The 20,977-nt window shown below is 36.7% G+C and overlaps 1 protein-coding gene across 1 annotated transcript in view; it reads left to right on the top strand.

Annotated features, from left to right (window-relative positions):
* The window catches only part of LOC129738287 (collagen alpha chain CG42342), a 287,063-nt gene that overhangs the window by 161,751 nt on the left and 104,335 nt on the right, over nt 1-20,977 (top strand). Inside the window, exons 5-6 of the mRNA XM_055729471.1 lie at nt 1,524-1,592; nt 9,493-9,546. Of these exons, the coding sequence (XP_055585446.1) occupies nt 1,524-1,592; nt 9,493-9,546 (123 nt within the window). The remainder of the gene's footprint in view (nt 1-1,523; nt 1,593-9,492; nt 9,547-20,977) is intronic.

Here is a 20,977-nt window from a genome sequence, read left to right as displayed (position 1 = left end):
TATCAGCAGCCCCTTCGACTATCTGCACTGAATCAACAAATTTCACTGTTCACACTGAAAACGTCTAGACTGGTCACTGGTTGTAGAAGAAGTGAAGTATGAGACCGAATATAAACAATGAACAACATACGAACGAATGCATGGATTACTATGATTGATACGAAATATAAAACTTAACATTCACTTTTGCGTCTTCTCACAATTTTACACTTAAACCACACCTTATTTTGCGTAGGCCACTTTAACCAAACATCTATGTACAATTTGACGTAAATTCCACAATTTGAAATATTATTTAAATGATTTTTTTTTACGGAGCACGAAAATAATGCGTGCAATGTCCAAAACTCATGGCCTACTCTTGAGTTCGAGATCGAAAATCTGAATTCTGGCTAATCAAATCTTATGATTCTGTCTTTGTACATTTCGAACCTGAAAATTATCAAAATTTTCAAGATGATAGATAATTTTAGAGAAATATGAGGATAAAAAAAAGAAGAATATAAGCCGTAAATATCATGAAATTCTCTCTCCTGTCGGTGAGCCGTTGTATCTTTTTCGAGAAAATCATAATATTTACGGCTTATGTTCTTTCATTTCTTTGATCGTCATGTTTCTTTAAAATTATCCATCATTTATAGTAATTTTGGCTTTTTTCGGTCTAGGAATTCAATCAAACAACTTAGCTTTTTGAAATGCCCGACGTTTCGACCATTTTTGGTGGACTTTCTCAAGGAAATTATCTGTTTGTTGTTATTGTCAATTTAGTTTTTGGCCAACGTTTAGGAGTCCAGTGTTCGCTGCTCTAGGATTAAATCGGTGAAAAATAATAATTTTTCATTCGATATTCTACTTCAACCTACTTTTCAAATTATGATATCAAATTATGGAATTTGAAAAGTAGGTTGAAGTAAAATAGCAGATGAAAAGTTATTATTTTTCACCGATTAAATCCAAGAGCAGCGAACACTGGACTCCTAAACGTTGGACAAAAACTAAATTGACAATTTCCTTGAGAAAGTCCACCAAAAATGGTCGAAACGTCGGGCATTTCAAAAGCTAAGTTGTTCGATTGAAACCCTAGACCGGAAAATATCCAACATTACTACAAAACATTAATCACGCTCGAAACATAAATTTAATTATCCATCATCATAAAAAATTTGAACTCTGACTCACTGTGCGTAAATCAACGAGGGAGCGGCGACCCGTCTCCAACTTTTCCCGAATCCGTTTAGTAACGTTCGCCACACATTTTATCTCTTTTTCTTTCCTTTCATTCTTGCCTCCCATCTCATTCTGTTTCGCTATCGTCGGATAATCTGCTGATGAACGTGACGATGATCAACAATGAAAACTACAACGAAAACAAAAAACAAACCATACGACCACCCTCGAACCGGATCCGGATTTACCTTTTTCCCAATTGCATGACGGCCATTGCTGGTGCTGCCACCGTGTGGTCAATCCGAAAACCCAAAAAAAAACACTGGAACCCAATCCCTACGGATTTTTCCCGGTAGGGATTAAAGCGATCCGTGACGACGTTACGGGGAGGTTCCCTGGGGTACGCGGAAATCGTCGCCGTCAAGGTAGACCCAACTTTATTCGTTCGCTGTTTTTTTTCGTGGAAAAGCTTTTGGTGTTAGTTGCTTAGTTGCTTCACTTAATGGTTGGGCGCACTGGAGTTTGCACTCACTCGCACACGCACACACTTCCAACCGAAAATCACAAATGCTTACTCTGACTGTAGTTTGATAATTGTAGTTGTTTAACCTGCGTTTTTTGTAGTTTGTTGTTTTTTCACTAATTAATTGAGTGTTTTTGGGTTTAAATTTTTCAAAAAATTTTGAAAGAAGACAAACCTGTTATAATAAAATACTAATAAGATCTTACCATTTAAATAACATTCAGGACCAAATTAAGAAAATTGCTTAAATTTGTCAATCTCTAAACATTTTTTTTTTTTCAGGAAAAAACCCAACTAAACGAATTCAATACATTTGTTAGGTCTATTCATCTGTTTTTAACTGTCTCTATTTTCAGCCTCACAAAACGCAGAGCTTCCGCTATTTTTCATAAAAAATTTTTTTTAGTGGTTCCAAAAAAAATGGATCTAATGGATCTTCAGTCTAAACACTCTTTTGCAGCATTTTAAATTTATAAAAAAAATCGTACCATGCCAGTTTCGCCTATTTCGTTTATTCCATTAGTGAACATGTCCTTATGCCAATTTCGTTACCAATCGGGGCTGTCATTTTTGGCATAAACTTCCTTAGTTAGGAGTTTCCCTTCAAGTTTTTGATTTCCTTACCGAAAGTATGCATTTTTCAGTTCCAAAGGTTAATCAGCTAATACAATACAAAAAAAAGCATTACAGAAACTCTGGAATCGTATGCTTCGATCAATATTACCAATAATGAAAATTTAAAAAAATACAAATATCACTCAATGCAATGAGTAAAAGTATACTCAAAGCCAAACAGTATTCCAATACAGTGATATTTTTGTGGATTTCGAAAGAGAGCTAAATTCTTTATGGTCACTTGGTTCGTACAGCAGTAGGAATCCTTTTTTTTCCTAGCAAATCGTTCCACAGATAGTTTTTTCCGGAAGTTCTACTGCACACGTTTCGGTCTTTTGTCTTAGTTTTCTCCAGTTAGTTTTTTTCCTTCTCTCCTCGTGTAAGCCTGGAGCCGATGGACGACTACAAAAGTTTAGCTGTTGTATCATACAACTGCCCTGGTGGTTTATCAAGTGCCGAAAAAAGCAACCTAACCATCCGGGCTCCGGTCGACTTTAAATGGACTTCCTGGCGCGCCGCTCTCGGTTGATGTTTTTAAATTGTCTGTGTGCGAGTGTGATTTTAATTAAAAGACATATTTTACCGGTCGGTTTGCTGCTGGTCCTGAAGCTAGCAGCCATATGCAGAAGGGAAAGAATCGGGTTTTGTTCCCCGAAGCCGGCCCTTACTATAGATACTAGTTGTACTGCGGATGTGGTTGACACTTTGGCCAAGGTGTAGGGAAGCACACACAATAATTGCGGAATTGTCCAGTTTTGGCTAGGATGCAATGGGTAAATTTTTGCAGATTAAAACAAAGCCATTTTTAATTGCAGACACATTTTGGCTGTTGTTTTTTTGGGTATGATCCGACGTTTCAAAATTTCGATAAACCTGTTTTCAAAATGCCATTCATTACACAAATGCGTGTGCAAATACGATGCAATTAAAAGGAAAACGAATGAAAATTAAAAGGAAAGAAATATGCAATCTTTGGAACTTTATCCTTTCGAAAGATTTCATGACTATCATAAAAGAATTTATTAGAAAAAGTTTTGTACTTACGAATCCTGGAAACAATTTTTTTTTTTGAAAGTTCACTTCATCACTTCAACCTTACTGAAAAATGTAGGTACTAAGAAGCTTTTACCCTACCATCGCAGATTTTTTTCCAATCGCAGCACTCCGAAAAATTTTCACACGCGCACGTGGGTCACAAAAAATGATAGACATGAAATAAACTAAAAGTCACCCGTCACCAGAAATAGAAAATAGTTGAACACGTTTAACATTCACATATTGTCACCTTTGTTAAGTATTAGTAAGAACTACAATTTGGGAGAAAACAAAATTTTAGCCAGACGATGATGTGACGTACAACCTTTATTTAGCTATCTTTTCTTTGAGCATTCAGAAGTATTAAAAATCTGGATATTCCATCGGAAATTTCCAGAAACCATGCTTTCTTTCCAATTCACGTTTTATAGTCATTATGGAACGAACTCACAAAAGACTTTTTTGCCCCTGAAAGTCGTTGATCAATTCAACTTTCCAGTCAGCTCTTGAGGGATCCCAGTTCTCCACAGCGCATTAGAAAATCAATGCTCAAACTTTCTACTTCGTTGAGGGAAACTGTAATTTTCCATGAAGATCACATCTAACGATTAACACATTTGGAAGAGCGGTATTTTAATTGTTTTCACATTATGAATCAATTTTACCACTTAAATATTGAAAAAAAAAACATTTCCTCCGACGAGGTGAAAATAAAACGCGTCCGTTGCCGACGAATCATGGCCTACCTCTCCAACGTTGCATGTGGCGAACAGCTATTGAAAATCTTATCCGGTACCGGGCTGTGATCGATTTTTACTCTTGGGCTCGAATTCACGTTACAATGAAACTTTATACGACAATATTAAACACAATGCTTCCAGTAAATAAGAGATATTAAATTAGAAGAATTGGTTCAAAGAATGCCGAATTCCGGTGTTTCCAGGCTAAGATTTTTTTTTAGCGGTCCTTAATGTGTTGAAATAAATCTCGAAAAATCCTCCCCAATGTTTTGATCGAAACCCAGGGGTGAAAAACAGAAGATAACAAATCTTTTCAAAAAGTGCTCATTGTTCTGTCGAAAAGTAGAAAATGCTGCAGCAAAATTTCTGTTTGCCTGACTTAGATCGAAACTAACCAAATCAGTGTTCAATGAAGCCAATCGAAATCGATCGATCGAAACCAGTCAAAACCGACCACGCTCGGCGGCATGCAGTTTTGTCGAAATAGGTCTAAACACGTAGAAATGGATTGACAGTTGATCACCTGTCTCTTTCCAATTGACTTCGATCGATTTCAACCAAGTCGAAATCAGTTGTTTTGACAAGTTTCCAGTTCCTTCATTGAACAATGACTTAAATAATAAATTTCGACCATATCATTTTCTCATTAAACAACTACCAGTTGACAGAAACCTGTTGAAACTAATTTTAACCTACGATTGAACGTAGTTTCGTGCACAACATGCTGTTGTTTACTGTCAAAAACAGCTGATTTGGGGTGTTGTGAAAAATTGTTTGAGTTAATGAAAGTGCAGTGCTTTTTAACGGCGCTGATATGCATCGATTCATCCAACGCATTTAAAGCAGTCAGGCTGGATAAGCTGGAAGAGATCATGTTGGGCATCAGCGTTTCGCAAGATGTTTTGCTTTTGACAATTCCTTCCTGAACAACCGACAAATTGTGTTTCACACATTTAGCAAAACTATCACTAGAACTATAAACAACGGGCTCCCTCAAGGTGATGTGTTGTCTCCCACTCTCTTCAACATCTAAACCATAGACCTGCACAGAAATGTGAACACAAAAGTCTAATTGGTGCTGTTTGCCGACGATTTTGGCATTTTGCTCCGGACCAAACATATTGATGGTCTCAACGAGCTAGGTCAAGAATATCTGATCAATTTTAAAACTATCGCAGAGTCACTGAACTTTTCCATCAAGCCCGGGAAAATGAAAGCTCTACTGTTTCAACATGGCACTAAAGAGCTTAATATATCTATCAACGGCATTGGACTGGAAACTGTAAAATGTCATAAATACCTGGGTGTGACTTTTGACCGTTCTCTGAGCTTCGGAATTCACATCAAATATCTGAGGGCAAAAATTCAAGACCGACTCAACATGGCGAAGGTTCTCAATGGAATCAAACATGGAGCTCACCCTCAAACGATGCTCAAAATCCACACGCACTTTTTAGAGCCACTATGGAACAAAAATGTTCGGTATACAACAATTCCAGTTGCACAAACCGCAACATACTTACAGTTATCAATAACCAGTGCCTAAAAAAGGTTACAGGTTTGACCAGATTCACTCCAACAAATGTAATTGTTGCTCTCAGTGGACAAGAGCCCGTAGGGCTAAGACAAGAATTCGTGACTTGCAAGGAATTATGCAGACATTTCTCCCGCAATAATGTCATTGCCCATCAGTTGAGAAATGTGGTGCTAACAGAAGATAAAACTTTTCCAACCTGTCGAAATATTCCATAGGAGTGTTTCATAGGAGTGTTTTTCGAAATGACCAATCTTCGGCTTTCCATGCTATTAGGCAAAGAAACAAGTATCAGCTCAGCAGAATTGATTGCCATCAGAGAAGCTACACGGATCATCGAAGAAAGGTCATTGGTGCGATCGGTAATATACACTGACTCCAAAGCATCCTGATCCCTCAGCATCTCATGGTACAAGAAGCTTAGGAGTCCAAACAAGATGAAAGGGTTTTGATCGAAATTCTACGAGTATGCTCTCACCATCAAGTTGCTATTCAATGGATCCCTAGCCACGTTTCCATCCAAGGAAACGAAATTGCAGATAGTGTGGCTAAGCACGGCCTTCAGTCCGCTAACGTTTATGAAAACCACTTTATGGTAAAGGACAGCATGGTTTTCTTCAAAAGGTACTTAGAAGAAAAAACAGAGTCTTGGTACAGCTCATACTCGGAGGACAAAGGCAACATTTTTCATTCCATTCAACCTAAGTTCTCGACAACTCCATGGTTCATTGGACAAGATATGGAAGGCAGAGACATTAGTCTCTTGAACCGTCTAATGGCCACTAACGACTACTCGAAGTACTGGCTGGCGAGGATGAAAATAGTTAAGGACGCCAATTGCGAAACTTGTTCAGTACCAGAAAGAAATGGCAAACCACATACTAATAGAATGTCCCCGGTTCTCATATCTAAGATTACAATACGATTTCAACGGATTATATTCAAACATTCAAGATCTCTTCAAGTCAAAGACCATTATGCACTATAAGGAAATCGTAGAATTTGTACGCAAGACAAAGATCGAATTCTAAATCGTACCGACGAAGTATTAAAGGGTATACTGTCTAAGTCACTGGCCCTTACACCCCCTGGACTGCAGCCTAAACAGCCACAGTCCAGAAGTAGAAAGAAGAAAAAGAAGAAAGTGCTGTGATCTCTGTCGGGTGCTGAGTCGCGGTGATGCTGCTTTCAACTTCCTGAGCCTGTGATGGTGTGCCAGTCGTGCTGAGTTGAATTTTAAAATTTATTTTTCTTAACTCTAAGTGTACAACTTTTGAGGATATGATGGCTAGCATCTAACAAATGCTTAAAATGCTTAAACCACCAACCAAAGAAAGTTTAATATGTATGCCGTGACCGGGATTCGATCTCATACCCGCTGGCTTAGAAGACTTAAAGGCTATCCTCTATGCCACGAGCTGCGGCGTTGTTTTCTTTCTATCTCCTTAACACTCACACTTTCTCAATTGCTGTTGGATAGGATCGGGAATCGAACTTAGAATTTCTGAGACTATGCGTTGAGTGCAGACTTGGCTGCATGATCTATTTACGTTCTTATGACAACGAACGCAAATTAGGCCTTCTTTAAAGCAGATTTTCAGGTGACAATCCGAAGTACTCTGTAAAAATTAAAAAATATGATATTATAAAAAATTATTGATAATAAAACCACTAGGCACAAAATGTTTGTACGCACTGCTTTTTTATTCACAGCACTTAATAGCTCTACTTATCTGAGCGAAGTAAAAGCACGTAGTGCTACTGTTTCGACACCGCACACCCGTTCCGGAGCCTGATATCCGCACATTATCCAATGTTCCGATGATTGCCGACGATTGCGATGAGTATTCCGAGTTAACTGTTCACGAAAATACTTTCCTCAGTCACTTTTGTTCGATCTTTCCGTGAACGCAATACTCTATCAACTGAATTCTATTATCGATTTCGTTCGGGAAGCGAGAATATTTTTATCGCTACGATTGCACACACACAGTTACACCGTTACACGTTCATTTATTTAAGTTTCGTTACTTCGATTTCATTAATATGAATGCTCTCGTGTCTCTCACGTCGCATTTGAGCGATTTCGTTTTTTGAGTTAATGTTAGTGAGGATAACTGGTTCAGTTCAGCGATGCCACATTATAATCGGTATTTTCAAGTCCGAAAAAACCGGTATTCGATAAGAAAATTTCAAAATCGGTATAAATACCAATTTTTTTTCAAAGCTTTTAAAACCATTTTTACTGAAATAATATTGAAAAAATTGTATTTTGCTGACATCGTAATTTTATAACATGATATTTTCTGTTAAAAAGAGAGTTTACTGCTACTTTATTGTGTTATTCACTCAAAACTCTATTATCATTTAATACTTTTAAGCAACATAATTCTTTGTACTGAATACTACACAGGGGAACAAAATTTTTGGTGCTGTTTTTGAATTGTTACTTCCAGATCCAGAAAGGATCCAGCCTAAGCCCTCGAGTCCCTCTGGGTCGTTCCTCTGGAGACTGAGAAGGTGGACACACAAGGCTTTCTTTCGATTGGCTGAGCTCGAGCGTGCGATGACGGAGATCTCAAGGTCGGCTACTGGGCCTAGTTGGCAAATCGGAGTTCTTCCTAGTGTGTGGCGTCAGTTGAATCTACAGGGCTTGAAAGCCCTGAAGCACCACCTTAAAACCATCATACGGCCTATAGTTGCAACAGTGCCTTTTGGCATTTTAAAAATGTTATTTACAGCTAATAAGCTCCGAAGTGCTGTTATCTGTCCCTTACGCAGCTTAAAACTTGGCTTATTGGTTTATTGGGCTTTTAGTACAGTTACTGCACCGAGGCAAATGTGAAATTTTATACAATAAATTTAAAACCAATATTTGGCACATATTTTAAACAATAGACGAAATTTATATTTAATAACAATTTTCTCAGGAATTAGTTGTAGTTGACACTTTCTCCTACTTTGGGGAGAGAAATAAATAGAAAAAGCCGAAAAATCTTTTTTTTTTCGAAATTATCGATAGTTTTCATGGCATGCAGTGGGTACGTTTGCTTTAAGTTATTTGCCTAAAACTCTTTGTATTACGCTTAAGGAATCCCGAAAACTGAAATCGCACAGCTGGATAAGAAAATGACAACAAACACAGCGCCTTAGTATAAGTGAGTGACTATTCAATAAACGGCCTGCTAGGTATCCATCGCAATCAATTTGAAAAACACTGCCACTGTGCAACTGTCAATCCATTTCAGTAGGGATCGACCAATTTTATAATAATGCAGAGGATTAAGAGCTCCTGTATCCAGGTTCTATTCTTGGGTATAATTTATACAAGAATTAAACCAACGAAATGAGATCCTATCCAGTGTAAAAACTGGCAACCCCACTCGTGTCCCATTTACTGTCAAACGGTTTAAAACTGCGTCAAACTGGATCCAAATCTCATCAATTTTGGAGCCATCCTAATACCAGTTCTAAAAAAAATTAGACGAAACTAGTATTATGGAACACGGATGCGGTTGATTCTGTCGGAATTTGAGTATAAACCGGCTGTTTGGACCACGGATACAAGTGCTCTAAGTACTAATTCTCTAATGTTTACTATAAAAATCACTTTTGCAAGTACTCTTCCCCTGTCCTAGCTGAATGGCTGTTGATTATATCCGGGGAACTGGTCAACAAATTCCTTTTTTTTGTTCATCTTTCCACGTTAAACTTACATATGTTCTTGTTTTTTTTTTACTTTTATTTTCAAATTAAAAACGCTTCATTTACACTGCGCACCGTTTCACGCTTCCGCTGCACAACTCTGCACTCCCAAAACAAACCCCAACCCCATATTTTTGGGGGTCCAACCCACTCCCACCCGGTCATTACCGCAGGATCTTCAAGCAGCTGGCCACAATGTGTCCGCTGCCAACATAATCCAGCTGAAGGTAAGTGTCGTCGGGGCCGTAAATCTTGTTGTAATTCATAAGAACGAAAAAAAATCAACATTGCATTGCAAGCAACCCAGCCACACAATCCATTCGCATCAAATGCACCAACTGGCAGCACTGTCCGGTTCTCCTGGTCTTGTCATCCGTCATCTAAATTGCAGTTTTGCGATAAGAAATGCAGGAATGAGAGTACAATTTTATTTTTCCAAAAGGAAAAAAAATGCAACCCATCTGTCATTTGTCATACACAAGACGACTCAAGCAGCGGCACTTGAACATTTGCATGAATTATATGTTTTTTTTTTGCTCCTGCCGTCGTTGCTGATACTACATATTGCGGTTGGCTGAGTGCTGTCATCTTGGGTCGTCCGGAAACCGGAACAAGAAGCTTCGTGTCACATTCGAATTTCCGGATGCCGGCGAAGAAGACACTCTCAGCGAGCGAGTGACACCTCTCCTGAAGACGGCTGCGGAAACACTTTGGGAGGCATATTCTTGGGGGTAGTTCTTTTATTCATTTTTTTTTTTATTTACAGGAGCTTTCAGATTGTGAAAGTTAACAGAAAAAAGTTTAGGAAAACAAAGATAAATAATCGACATAGGTAAAGTGTAGATTAACACAGGTCCCAGACAACCAGAAGTCGTATTTTATTTTACAGATTATATCGTATAGAATGTTATACAAACTCATTTTCGTATATCTGCACCTACAATGTGCTGCCCATGCATATTCTTTTTCGTATTTAAATGTATTGCATGATTTTATTACGACAATCTGTATATCTGCAACTACAATGTGCGGTCCATGCATATTCTTTACCGTATTAAATTACATTGCATGATTTTATTACGACAATACTTTCCAAATCAAGGATATGTGTGCTAATGTACCTATATGGCCTCCAAAATGATACGTTCATATACATATACTGGTTTTGTTGCATTATATACGATAAGTTTACACGTATATTTGCACGTATATTTGTGTTACAAATTCGAAATACCCACCAAACGGTTGTCTGGGGTATCATTGAATGTAGAATAAACATATTTGAAACTTCTTCTAGGGTTACAAAATAACAAAAAGCTTAAAAACTTTTTTCACCCAAATGTTCTGCATTTATGAATGTGTGAGCCAATATGAGGTACATAAATTTTTTTTTTAAATTCCGTGAAGCCCCTGAACGCCTTGCCACGCAAAAACTTTTCATTTAATTTTCCCCATTTTTTTTCTCTCGCGAAAGCTTTTCAGAAAACCACTCGTGGAGCTTTCAGTGGCCCTTTCTGCTACTTAATCTCATTCCTTGATGGATTCTGTATGTGCGGCTAAAAGTGATGCATATGGTCCTCCAGGATTTGGCTTCGTATTCAACTGTAAGTAGCGACATTTGCTACCGCACTCGGTCCTCTGAAAACTAGCATCCTGCTGTTTATGGTTAGTTTTTTTTTTCTTCTTTCAACGGTAGCACCTGAGCCTTTTCCAGCATTTACTCCAGGCAACTTCTCCCAACCGACAAGGGAGCTGAATCCCATTTGTACTGTGGAAGTACAAATTCATAGCTCTAGACGAAAATACAAATACAGTTTGTTCCGGGAAAAAAGTCGAAGGAAGGAAAAAGGAGGCACCTCACTCTGGTGGGTAGGCACATGTATGCCATTTGTAACCACTTTATCATCTCACTTGCCTTTTCCGACTCCGTTTCTCTGATGTTTCCGGTGTGGGGCGAACTTCAGTTTTATCCGAACCGAGGGCGGCGGAAGCTGGCAGCTTGAGTCGATGTCCTACCACAGGGCTCATGGGAGGAACTTGTTGAAAGGTCCGAAAACAGACCGAGTTACACATTTTTCACTTGTGTACGTACATAGCTCCATTTTGTTCGTTGTGATTTCTCACAACAGGTAACAGCTTAAAAGGACATTGGACCATTTGATTAGTTTGACTTAGGGCATAAAGTTCTTTGGCTTTTCTTGTCCTGTTTTCTACTTTGACTTTTGACTTCTGTCAACACCAGTGTCAAAACAACTTGGAAAATTTTGCTTGATGGACATACATATGTTGTTTATTATTCTTATGATGTCGTTTATCTATAAAACATAGAAATCTGGTGTTATCTTGAAAAAAAATTGATCCAAAATCGACTTAAAAATTTCAAAAATCACGCAAAGGGGTCCAAGGGAAATTTGGAAAAAAAGAAATTTTAATTATAATGCCAAACGACTTAGAAATGCATGAAGCGTCGAGATCTTGTGATACCTATTTCCGAATTACAGCTGCACATTCCGAGGTTACTTTCCTTGTCCATAAGCCCCGCCAAATCATAGCCACACCACCAAAAAGGGCAAATGATAATGAATAGACTTTCCATCTTTTACAACTTTGATTGGTTAAGGTTGATAGCATTGATGTAAGGAGTGTATCGAAAATAAAATATAAACACATTTTTTTTTCATTGTATTGATTTTATTGATGATTCAAACAAAGAAACCGTTCGGAAGTGTTTTAAAAAGCTTATTCTTACAGTTTATAAAAAATACAAGTAAAAACGTAATTATTGGTAATATTCTTGGACTTTCGACTTTACGCGATTCATTAGGTTTTGTACAGCTGATTGATCACGCTTCTTGGCCGCAGCATTCCAATTTTTCTTGAAAACCGTCATGGTCCTGTAGGCCTTACCATCTTTCTTGAAAACTCCTTTGACGATAGCCCAATATCGTTCTGTGGGGCGAAGCTGAGGGCAGTTTGGTGGGTTAATATCTTTCTTAACGAAATCTACATCGTTATCCTCAAACCATCTAAGAGTGGTTTCAGCGTAGTGGGCTGACGCCAAATCCGGCCAGAACAATGGTGGAGTCGTATGTTTCTTACATAGTGGCAGCAACCTTTTCTGCAAACACTCCTTTTAGTAGATATCGGCATTTATTGTTCCTTTTGTAAACAAACTCGCCGACTTCAATCCGCAGGAGCACACAAGCACTTTCTGGCCAAATTTTTCCACCTTAATCGACTTCTCGTGGTCACTCACATCCTCCCCAATAGCTGCAGTGTAGAATTCTGGAAGAGTACTGGAATCCTCTTTTACATAAGTTTCATCGTCCATGAGAATGCACGCATCTGACTTTTGCAAAATCCGATGATACAGCTTCCGGGCTTTGGTTTTGGCTCGTGATTTTTGTTCAGCCGTTTGTTTGGACACTTTCTGCTTGTTGTATGTCTTCAGGTTGTTCCGCTTCTTGATCCGCTGTACCATTCCGATCGATGTCCCAGCTTTTGTCGCCAAATCCCGTATGGACATCGATCGATTCCGGTTGATGAGGTTGATTACCTTACGGTCCACATTTTGGTGATGGTCCTGGTTTTCGGCCTCTTCCAGGCAAATCATCCAACGTTTAGTGTTCCCCGAACTTGTGGATGATGGATTTTACGCTCGCTGGATGAATGCCGAAACGTTTCGCCACTTCATTCATCGGGATGCCCTTCTCTCGCATCCAAGTATCCAACAGATGAATTTTAACTTATTTTTTTAATTCGCGACATTTTGGGAGAAACGAATGTTTCAAACGTAAACAAAGCGTTCACTCTTTGACAGATCAAGATGCTACATACAGGTGAGCCCAGTTGTGCGCGTTCACGCGTTAGTAAGTAGAAGGCCCCAATTTCTTTCAAGGTGAATGAATATTGTGAGGAGTTGATTTGTTAGGATAATTATTCTCGGTGTGTGGATTTATATAAGCATTGCAACACCCCTCGATATGTCAAAATAATTCGCCCGTTTCTCGCTCTCTTATTCCTGACTCACACGGTCTCTTGGACCACCTGTCAAGTCGGCAGAAAACCCGTTAAAGTCAGCACGCGGTCAGTCGACGTTCCCGCACCGCTATAAGCGGCAGAAATTGTCCGGTAGGTTCTCGAAAAAGTTCCATCGGAAAACCGGAGATTTCCTCTGGTAGCCGATCCCAGAATTTCACAAACATGTTGTTTCTTGCGCTTGAATACAAGGAATGATCTCACCGATGTTTTTGTGTTTATCCTTTCAGACGTCCTTTCAGACTTTTCCAGGAGACCAGGTGCCTAATCATAATAAACATTCAGATAGGTACAGATTGAACCGCAAGAGAAAAAAATCGATCACAGCAAGCCGAGCGCAGAAACAAAACATTTGCGTAGACAGCATAGGGTATTTTGGGGGAATATGCACCTGCTAAGGGAAATGACCGAGTATGCGGAATACATAAGCTGAACACCCGAATACATTGCAACATGCGCACCGTTTTCTACCTTCACTCATATTTTGTCAATAATGTTTCTTTTTATTGTAAAAACTATGGAAATATACGATTTTTTACAAACGCCTTTAAAAGCAAGCTCTGAAATCATTGGATGTTCTACGACCCATTGTTGTAGGCAAATGAAGTTCCAAAACATAGGATCAAATCGACTAAAAAACAACAGTATATTCACAGTAAAAATAAATTAATTCTGTTATTTAATTCGGAAAAAAGTGAAAAAAATATTTTTTGCAAGTTTAATAACTGCACATAAAAAAAGTGATTTGTTAACATTTCTCAAAGGATAAATGAAAAAAAAAATGAAATTTTGACTTTATTTTGAACTGTGTCAGCTTCAACTGAATTTTTCTACTGCATTTGGCGACAAATTTAGTGAACCGATTCGATTTTCAGTGCACGTTTTTTACTCAAACCCGATCGAAAGTTGTAATTATTATGCATCCTAATGATAATTTAGGACTAAGCAAAGAAGAAAATAGATATATTATTTCGATAATCGGTCTCTAATCATGGAAAATAGCACTCCAAAACTTAGAATAAAACGCGTGGTTTTGTTTACATCTTACCGAACAGCACCTTGAGAGGAGGGCGATTTGTCCAAAAGTTGATGGGAGCATTTTGAGCGGCTATTTAAAATTTAATAAATCTTCAGTTTACCATAAAACAACAAATTACCACAGTTTTTCATCAATTGATAGTTCAAATATATAATTTGAATATTCAATAAAATCAATGGCGAGGACGTTTTAAACAATGATCTTGGTGTAAAAGCCTATTTCATTTGATCACTTTTCATAACTTTAGTGATGGATAGCCACCACAAAATTTAATTTTATTGTTATTCGTGTTTAAATGAATATCAGGTAATCATTTTTATTCAAATTACAAGGTATTTGAAAAACTTCTAATGAACAGAATTGTACATTTTTTGAACCAGGAAAATATATTATATAAGTTGCAGTATGGATTCAGATCGGGGTCTAGCACGTTAATTGCTATAACTGAATTAGTTGATTCTATTATCTTTGATATCGATTCCAAAAATATCGTTGGTGCATTATTCTTAGATCTTAAGAAAGCTTTTGACACTCTGAATCACGAGATATTATTGTCAAAACTGAATGAATATGGGATAAGAGGCGCAGCAAATGACATTCTTCGCAGCTATTTATCGGGAAGAAAACAGTTTGTTGCTATAGAGAATACAAAAAGCGATTTGAGGAAAATTGATATTGGTGTTCCTCAAGGAAGCAATATTGGCCCGTTACTATTTCTCTTGTATATTAATGATCTCTGTAACTTACCGCTCCATGGCACAGCCCGCTTATTTGCTGATGACACAGCTATTTTTTACCCAGCTGCATCAACCGATATTATCATTCAACAAATGGAGAACGACTTGAAATTACTATCTTAATATTTCAACAAAAACCTTCTTTCTCTTAACTATACAAAAACTAAATACATGTTGTTTCGTTCATCACATAAAAAAATATTGTCATTCAACGATCCAATTATGGAAGGAAATATTATTGAGAGAGTGAATTGCTTTAAGTACTTGGGAATTTACTTGGATGAAACTCTTTCTTGGAGTCGTCACACGGAATATCTGGTTAACAAAATCTCTCCCCTTTGTGGTGTTTTATGGAGGTTGAGGAATTTGGTCCCTCAACACGTTCTTTTTAAGTTTTACAATGCCTTTATTCAGTCCCACCTAAACTACCTAATTTTGATATGGGGAAGGGCCTCTTTATCGCATCCACAGAAACTCCAGACCCTGCAAAATAGATGTTTGAAAAATATTTTCAGACTACCCTTGCTTTTTCCCACTCAACAGCTGTACTCAATGAGAACGCATAATATTTTTCCAATGAAGGAACTTTGTGATTTGCAAACTATTATATATGTTCATCATAATATACACTCAACTACCTATAACCAAAACCTTCATTTTACCACGGGCATGCGAACTCATAGTACTCGTCAGTCTGATTACCTGCAACGAAGCCGATCCATGACGTCATTAGGGCAAAAAGAATTTCATTTATTGGTCCAACTAAATACAATACCTTACCTATTGAAATAAAGACTATCAACAACCGCAAAGTCAAAGTAGTACAACTATTTAAAGAAAAAATGAACCGTTAAAAAAGTCGATCAAATGAGTTTTTTGGTGTGGGGGAGTGTGGTGGGCCGCTAAAAAAAAAAAAAAGGGTATTGATTTCAAGAACACATTGTGTAAAAAAAAAGTCCACTAAAAACTTCGCTAATCTTCAAAATTTATTAAAATAGTGTCGCTGGTGTTTTACCCCGTAAGGGCATTATAGACAAAAGCACCCTAAATGCAAAACAAATCACATCCGAGTCGATTTCTCCCTATGCGTTGGAGGCTTTCAACCTTTCCACTATGAATTTTTATACGTTTTTTTTTTCGCGGTACAAAATTACTTCTAAACTTTTACAAAGCGCTCCCGGACTTTCCTCACAAAAAACGCTTTCGCCTAAGAACCCCAGACTTCCACATGGAAATAAAATTAAAAATTCAACGTGTAATCACTCCGTTTCTGCAGCTTAGACTATGAAAATCTTTTCATGTAATATCACTTACTAACCTATAAATTTTTCGAATTTTCGGTGGACACTTCTGCATTTTCTTCCAGCTTTCACTTTAAGCCATTCCTAGCTAAATCCCGACTGTTCCAGGTACCTACCAAGGTGTGTGTGTATATATAGGAGGTATAACGATATGAGAAACTCCCGATTCAGCCATTTTGATTTGGTTACTACGGTGTTCGTGGAGTTTGTTTACCAACAAAGACCTCAGCTCGAACAAATTGTCCGATGTTTACAAACAAACTCACTGAACCTCACCGCGCTCTTCTAGCCTTCTTTCTGACAAAATCAGAGAACCTTGTGATCTAATAACCTTGGTACCTCCTGAAACTTAAAAACTAAAAAAAAACGCGTGCGATTATAGCAAAAGTCATCGCCTACTCTTCTATTCATGCATTTTTGTGTCGTTTGGCACCAAAATTAAAATGCCGATTTTCCGAATTTCCCTTGATACCCTTTTACGTGGTTTTCCAAATTTTTAAGTAAATTTTGGATTAAATTTTTGACCAGATTTTTGACCAGATTTTTGACCAGATTTTGACGTATTTGCCTAAGTTGATTGGGCCTACAATTTCATATTTCGATTTTTCCGATTTCCTTTGCGCCCCCCTATAGGTGATTTTAGTGAGCAAAAACCGAAACTTTAAGTGTGGTTAGACCACCCCTAAATCAAGTCCGATTGAGCTGTAATTTTGCACAGGGCCATTTTTCTGGGACCATCTACAAAATGGTTTGCAGAATTCGACATGATTGAATGCCACCCTTATATACAGTGACAGGCACAAACAGAACTCCACTTTAAATCTGAAAATGCTGATATTATCAGTTATTCAATATATTTTCGAATTTCACTGGGATCGTAGGAAAGCTGGTAGTTTCAAGATAATTTGACTCCATTAAAATTTTATTCTTTTTTTTTTAAACTCAGTAGCAATCAGTTTATTAAATTGCATACCTTTAGGGTATGAAATAAGAATATCCACTTCATGGTTCATATGATAAAATGATAAAAATATAGAACCAGCACAGTTTAAATTGACCTATATCCATTGACGTTAACGATTTACTGACCATGCGTTGCATACGTTTTTGTAAGGTTTCAGTAATATTTCAGGGGCAGGGGGGTTCAGCCCGATCCCAAAACAGTAAAATGGCTCTTATTTTTATTTTAAACATAAGTTTTGTTTACATTTTTGTTCAAAAACGTCCACAAACATTCAATTGTATTGATATTGGTGCTAGGGATGGCCCCACGGTCGTGTAGATCAAAAGTATGTTGCTATTTTCATCGCTTTTTTATTTTAGAACTATATTTTTGCTCCTGTCCCGTTTAAAGCATGGATTCTTCCAGGTTCTTGCAAAATATGTTGAGTTTAATATCAGCATTCATATTATCGTTGATCCGCATAGAAAATTTAACCCCCGTCCTTTTGAGATACCGCATCACCGGAATAACCATGCACTTTCCACTACATTAGAGCCTTATATTCGAGAGAATACGACAGTATCAGTAGTAAGTCTTTAAACATCACAAAGTTGAAGCAATCGTACTGAGCTGTTTACAAAGAAAGGGGAGAAGGAAGTAAATTTTTTTTACTTGGGTCAACGGAAATATGATCGACATTTTGTACGAGAACCTGGAAGAATCCATGCTAAAAACGGAACAGGAGCAAAAATACACATTTGAGAAAAATTTTGACTCCATCAAAAAAGTGCAGCAAATAACAGCATTTTTTTTATCTACATGGTCAAAACCAAAACCAACCGTGTGGCACTCTCTAGTACCAAAATGAATACGATTATAAGAGTTTGTGGGCGTTTTTCGAACAAAAAGGTACACAAAACTGATGTTTAGAATAAAAAGAGCTGTTTTACTCCAACCCCGGAAGGAGTAGGCGTTGACCTGATGGCAGCACACGTGTTTTGTTTCGGGTTCGCAAATTGATTTTTTTAATTAGAATAATTTTCATAAATTGTTCGAAGATGTGTAAAAGAAGTGACTGGATGTCTTTTTGTTTTGGTGGTTCTCTGATCGCAGGAAGTGTTTCAAACGGGCTTTTGGGATGGTAGATATGTGCATTTCATATAATTTGCATCGAGCAAAAGGCAAAAGTGTTTACAATTGAAGTTAATTTTGTGACTCCAGTGCGTTTAAGTTTACGAAGGAGTTTCCACTGCTAGATCTCACAAATTCTGCTGAAATAGCGGAGGTTGTGTTTCGGTAATGGCTTTTTTTGTAATCAATCCTGAAAAACACTGATTTGGACTAGAAAATGTTGAACAAAAATAGACCAATTTTGTGTTATTTTTTCCGAGAAATCGATAGAAGACTGTTTGACCACCACACGTATCGGAAAATGGAGTTAAGGCTGTGTTACCCTCAATTCCTCTACATTTTATTCAATATTTCAGAAATAAACAGGTTCTGACTTAAAAATATTAAATCAAACGTGACTTAAAAACAGCCATAACTCAATTTTCCAAAGCGTGCGGTTCTCAAAAAACCTTCATTCGATTTCTAGGAAAAAATCCCTTAAGATAAGTTTCATTTGATTCAAAATTTTCAAGTTCGAACTAACTTTTTTCATAACTAATTGAGAAATATTAAGGGAATTGATGATAAAATCAGCCATAACTACATTTTCCGAAGTGTTTGGTAGCTAAAATAGCATTCATTTTATTACTCGAAAAAAATCACACAAGTCTTCTTTGATCAAAATTTTCTAGTTCAAGTTTTTCTGGATTGTTTTCAAAATAAAGAGGAATAAGGGGTAAAAATGGCTCAATATTTCCGTTCGATTTTCCGAACATTTTCACTAAAGTAAAGTATATTTCCGTAGATTTGGTTCATAAAGCGGGGAAGATAGGTATTGAATTTCTTCGCAGTTTGTATACTTTTTTCGCCATTGTGCAGTGTATTTTTTGTAAATTTTGTCAATTTTGTCAATTTTGTCAATTTTGTCAATTTTGTCAATTTTTTTCAATTTTGTCAATTTTCTCAATTTTGTCAATTTTGTCAATTTTGTCAATTTTGTCAATTTTGTCAATTTTGTCAATTTTGTCAATTTTGTCAATTTTGTCAATTTTGTCAATTTTGTCAATTTTGTCAATTTTGTCAATTTTGTCAATTTTGTCAATTTTGTCAATTTTGTCAATTTTGTCAATTTTGTCAATTTTGTCAATTTTGTCAATTTTGTCAATTTTGTCAATTTTGTCAATTTTGTCAATTTTGTCAATTTTGTCAATTTTGTCAATTTTGTCAATTTTGTCAATTTTGTCAATTTTGTCAATTTTGTCAATTTTGTCAATTTTGTCAATTTTGTCAATTTTGTCAATTTTGTCAATTTTGTCAATTTTGTCAATTTTGTCAATTTTGTCAATTTTGTCAATTTTGTCAATTTTGTCAATTTTGTCAATTTCGTCAATTTCGTCAATTTTGTCAATTTTGTCAATTTTGTCAATTTTGTCAATTTTTTTCAATTTTGTCAATTTTCTCAATTTTGTCAATTTTGTCAATTTTGTCAATTTTGTCAATTTTGTCAATTTTGTCAATTTTGTCAATTTTGTCAATTTTGTCAATTTTGTCAATTTTGTCAATTTTGTCAATTTTGTCAATTTTGTCAATTTTGTCAATTTTGTCAATTTTGTCAATTTTGTCAATTTTGTCAATTTTGTCAATTTTGTCAATTTTGTCAATTTTGTCAATTTTGTCAATTTTGTCAATTTTGTCAATTTTGTCAATTTTGTCAATTTTGTCAATTTTGTCAATTTTGTCAATTTTGTCAATTTTGTCAATTTTGTCAATTTTGTCAATTTTGTCAATTTTGTCAATTTTGTCAATTTTGTCAATTTTGTCAATTTTGTCAATTTTGTCAATTTTGTCAATTTTGTCAATTTTGTCAATTTTGTCAATTTTGTCAATTTTGTCAATTTTGTCAATTTTGTCAATTTTGTCAATTTTGTCAATTTTGTCAATTTTGTCAATTTTGTCAATTTTGTCAATTTTGTCAATTTCGTCAATTTTGTCAATTTTGTCAATTTTGTCATTTTTTCAATTTTGTCAATTTTGTCAATTTTTTCAATTTTGTTAATTTTGTCAATTTTGTCAAATAATTTTAGATCTACTGTTCCAATTTTTTTTGTCACTGCGCCTTAGAGTTTCTAAATCAATCTTTAGGTCTTTTAGTGTTGATGTGAAATATGAATGAATTATCATTCTGTGCTGTGATCTTTGCGGCATCTCTCTCAATCACACCCAGCTTGATTGAGATCGGGTGTGTAAATATTTTGTGAAACCACTAATTGAAATAACTGCACACAAAAGGTTTGTATACATATTCTCCATCCCTGGCACTACTGCACTCGAAGCGATCGTCCCTCGGAGCAAAGGGCTTAAAACAAGGAGCATGACGAATCAACCGGTTCCACTTGTGGATACAAAACAGAAGCACGTGTCCTACACCACTTCGAAATGCTCACTTCAAAACCTTTTTTCCGTGGCAGGCAAACGCGGCCGGAGAGGTTG

Source organism: Uranotaenia lowii, chromosome 1, assembly GCF_029784155.1.
Source record: "Uranotaenia lowii strain MFRU-FL chromosome 1, ASM2978415v1, whole genome shotgun sequence".
NCBI classification, from domain to species: Eukaryota; Metazoa; Arthropoda; class Insecta; order Diptera; family Culicidae; genus Uranotaenia; species Uranotaenia lowii.
The sequence above is the reverse complement of the archived record's forward strand: the minus strand, read 5'-3'. Positions and strand labels throughout refer to the sequence as shown.